At 42.8% G+C, this 3,948-nt stretch overlaps 1 protein-coding gene across 1 annotated transcript; it reads left to right on the forward strand.

The window, feature by feature from the left end:
* The first annotated feature begins 1,231 nt into the window (after positions 1-1,231).
* On the forward strand, positions 1,232-1,654 carry LOC118491420. The gene has a single exon (XM_035989195.1). The coding sequence runs from the start codon at positions 1,232-1,234 to the stop codon at positions 1,652-1,654; it is 423 nt and encodes a 140-aa protein (XP_035845088.1).
* Positions 1,655-3,948: the final 2,294 nt, after the last annotated feature.

A 3,948-nucleotide genomic window follows, 5' to 3' on the forward strand; every position in this document is an offset into this window, starting at 1 on the left:
GAAACTGAAGGTAAGAAAAAATAAATAAATTTGAAATGAGTTAAATATGGAGTAATTGTACAGCAAACATTTTTTCACAAATAAAAGTGATTTCCATATCTCCGACATTATTTACGTTGCTTTCCATTCTAACAATTCTGTTGCACAATTCATGGGATTTCGAATCCCTTTAAACGATCAGCTATATTAATCGATCTCGCCAATTCATTCCGAAACTTGTTTTCTCCCTCTCGTTCTACCTTTCGTGTGACAACCCAAACTTCCGAGGTCAGTAATGTTATTTATCAGATTCTAGTTTCTCGTTGTCCATCCCTCTTAATTGTGATTAAACGCGTGGTGCTAGCATTCCAATTTATCATTCGTACCTTTTGTGTTTGGGTCGCGTCTTAGTATACCTTTAGTTATAGGTGGGTCACGTTTATTTTATGCACACGACTCATACACATGGACTACCTTAGATTGCATCGCTCGAGCCCGACACCAACCGAAACCCAAACTAGACTCGTTTCAGCATCTAGATGTGCGGTTGGGCCTTGTAGAGCCCAATGGGCACTGATTTAGTGACCGGCCTATGGGGCTTAGATTATATCTACATGTAGTTACGTGCAATGATTCAAAACAATCATATCCCGAACCCTAGACTTCTCTAAGTCGTGCACGGCAGTTGTGAAGTTCAACCTCTTCCTGTTCGAGTTAACATCCTGATCAATCCGGTTCCGGTTAGTGTTGCCCAGCTATTGATTTCTTTTACCTGTGTAATAGTGAATGATTAAATGATAGAGTTATGTGATCGATGATTATGGTGTCCTAGTAATTGTGATTAGCATACTTATTGATCGCATTGGTTAAACAAAGTGTATGCATGTGAGATGCAGTCTACTAACTTATTTGGTCCAATTAGATTTAGTTACACATGTGAACTCTAAATTGAAACTGCACATTTGACCTTATCACATGCAATGATGTTGGCCATGTTAAATACAATTCTTTAGAAATAATCAACAACCTCTAATTACTTTGTCAGTATCACATGAATTGGTCTAATCAAATAATGGTTCTTCCAAGTTAATGGCTTATGTCAAGACAAAAGTTAAAGGTCCAATAGAGTTGTAGAATGGTGGGTGAGGACTAGATAGGGTTGGCTGATTTTGAAGGTGTAAATGGCGGCCCATGTGACCTTATCAAGGTTGTCTGCTAGTACTAGGATGATGTCGTGTGTGATGTGGTCCCTATGGACGCGTGTCACTTATTGTTGGGCAGGCCTTGGGAGTACGAGCGTAATATAGAACATAACGGGCGGTCCAATACGTATAGTTTCCTGTTTGGTGGTGTGAAGATCACTCTTGTTCCTAGCAAGCCTAAGCAATTAGCCACGAAACAGTCGGGCACTTTGTTGACCATTAGTCAGTTTCAAGATGAGTTGGAGGAAGCAGACAATGTTTTTATTTTGATTGGGAAGCCTGTGGCCGAGGAAGTCGACATTCCTGAATGTATGGTTCCGTTATTCGAGGAGTTTGTTGATGTTTTCCCAGATGATTTACCTGCCGGGTTGCCACCCCTACGAGACATCCAACATCACATTGATTTGGAACCGGGGTCCCAGCTACCCAATAAGCCCCATTACAGAATGAGTCCAAAGGAGCACGAGGAATAACGACGGCAGGTTGAAGATTTAATTTCTAAAGGGTATGTTCGGGAAAGCATGAGTCCTTGTGCTGTTCCTGCTCTGTTGACTCCAAAGAAGGATGGGACATGGCGTATGTGTGTTGATAGTCGTGCAGTCAACAAGATCACTGTAAGGTACCGATTTCCGATTCCCCGACTTGATGATTTGCTTGATCAAATTAGCGGTGCCACTATTTTCACGAAACTAGATTTGAAGAGTGGGTATTACCAGATCCGACTCAGGCCTGGGGATGAGTGGAAAACCGCCTTCAAGACTCGTGAGGGGTTGTATGAATGGTTAGTGATGCCTTTTGGCTTGTCCAATGCCCCTAGTACGTTTATGCGGGTCATGAACCAGTTGTTTAGGCCCTTTATTGGCAAGTTTGTGGTGGTTTATTTTGATGATGTTCTTATTTATAGCCCTAATTTTGATGAGCATGTGAAGCATGTACGGCAGGTTTTGACCTTGCTCCGAAGGGATAACTTGTATGCAGCCAAAAAGAAGTGTGTCTTTATGGTCCCTAAGGTCCTGTTTTTGGGGTATGTTGTTTCTGGTGACGGAATACAGGTGGATGAATCCAAGGTAGCGGTTGTTAAGCAGTGGCCAACCCCCACTACAATAACTGAAGTACGTAGCTTCCATGGTCTTGCTTCATTTTATAGACGGTTCATTCGAAATTTCAGTTCCCTTATGGCACCAGTGACTGACTGCATGAAGGGAAAGACCTTTATATGGACTGAGGAGGCAGAATCAGCTTTTCAGTTAATCAAAGAAAAGCTTACATCAGCACCAATTCTTATTTTGCCAGATTTTTCTCGGGTTTTTGAGTTGCACACAGATGCCTCGCAGGGTGGTATTGGGGCAGTCCTAAGTCAAGGGGGGCGTCCAGTTTCTTATTTCAGTGAGAAGTTGACTGGGCCAAAGTTATGTTACAGTACTTATGATCTTGAATTTTATGCAGTGGTCCAGGCTGTGAAACATTGGCGTCACTATTTGTTTCACAAGGAGTTTGTTTTATTTACAGACCATGATTCGCTGAGGCATATCCGCAGTCAAGATAAAGTTTCACATAAGCATGCCCGGTGGATGGCTTTCTTGGAAAAGTTTACCTTTGTTGTGAAGCATAAGTCTGGAATCTCGAATCGTGTGGCAGATGCCTTGAGCAGGAGGAGTAGCCTGCTTGTTTCTATGAGAGTTGTTGTACCCGGGCTAGACAATCTCATGGAACAACTCACAGCAGATCCATATTTTTCTGTCATTTTGCAGGATGTGCAGTTGGGGAAGAGGGCAGATTTTCTTGTGCATGATGGCTTTCTTTTTAAGGAAAATCAATTGTGTATTCCCAATTCCAGCCTCCGACTTCAAATAATTAAAGAACTGCATGGAGAAGGGCACGTGGGAAGAGACCGTACTTTACGACTGGTGCAGTCTTCTTATTTTTGGCCTACTTTGCGGAGGGATGTTGAACGGTTTGTTAGACGTTGCAGGATCTGTCAAGTTTCAAAAGGCACAGCTACCAACGCAGGGCTTTATATGCCTCTACCCATTCCTCAGCAACCTTGGGTAGATATTAGCATGGATTTTGTGTTGGGGTTACCCCGTACTCAGCGTGGTAATGATTCGATCTTCGTCGTGGTGGACCGGTTTTCTAAAATGGTGCACTTTATTCCTTGCAAGAAGACAACGGATGCAGTTAATGTGGCTCAGTTGTTCTTTCGAGATATCTATCGTTTGCATGGTTTGCCGTCTTCTATAGTTTCTGATCGGGATACTCGTTTCTTGAGTCATTTTTGGCGCAGTTTATGGAAAATGGTGAACACTCAGCTCAATTTTAGCAGTGCTTACCACCCACAAACTGATGGGCAGACAGAGGTTGTTAATCGATCACTTGGTAATCTTTTGCGGTGTCTTGTGGGTGATCATGTGAAGTCGTGGGATCAAAAGCTTTGTCAGGCTGAGTTCGCTCATAATCATGCTGTTAATAGAAGTACTGGGTTTAGTCCGTTTGAGGTGGTCTATTCTGCTAAGCCTCGGGGTCCTCTTGATTTGATGTCACTTCCTTCGCCAGGTTCTGTTCCCAAAAAGGTGCAAGATTTTGTGGTTGGGTTACATGATGTTCATAAAGCTGTGCAGGATAACTTGGCCAACGCTAATTCAAAGTACAAGCAAGCTGCAGATCAAAAGCGTAGGCAAGTTGATTTTGAAGAGGGTGATTTTGTTTGGGCCATTTTGACTAAGGATCGCTTCTCGGTGGGGGAGTATAATAAGTTGTCAGCCAAGAA

The sequence above is a fragment of the Helianthus annuus genome, chromosome 4 (genome assembly GCF_002127325.2).
Source record: "Helianthus annuus cultivar XRQ/B chromosome 4, HanXRQr2.0-SUNRISE, whole genome shotgun sequence".
Classification (NCBI taxonomy): Eukaryota; Viridiplantae; Streptophyta; class Magnoliopsida; order Asterales; family Asteraceae; genus Helianthus; species Helianthus annuus.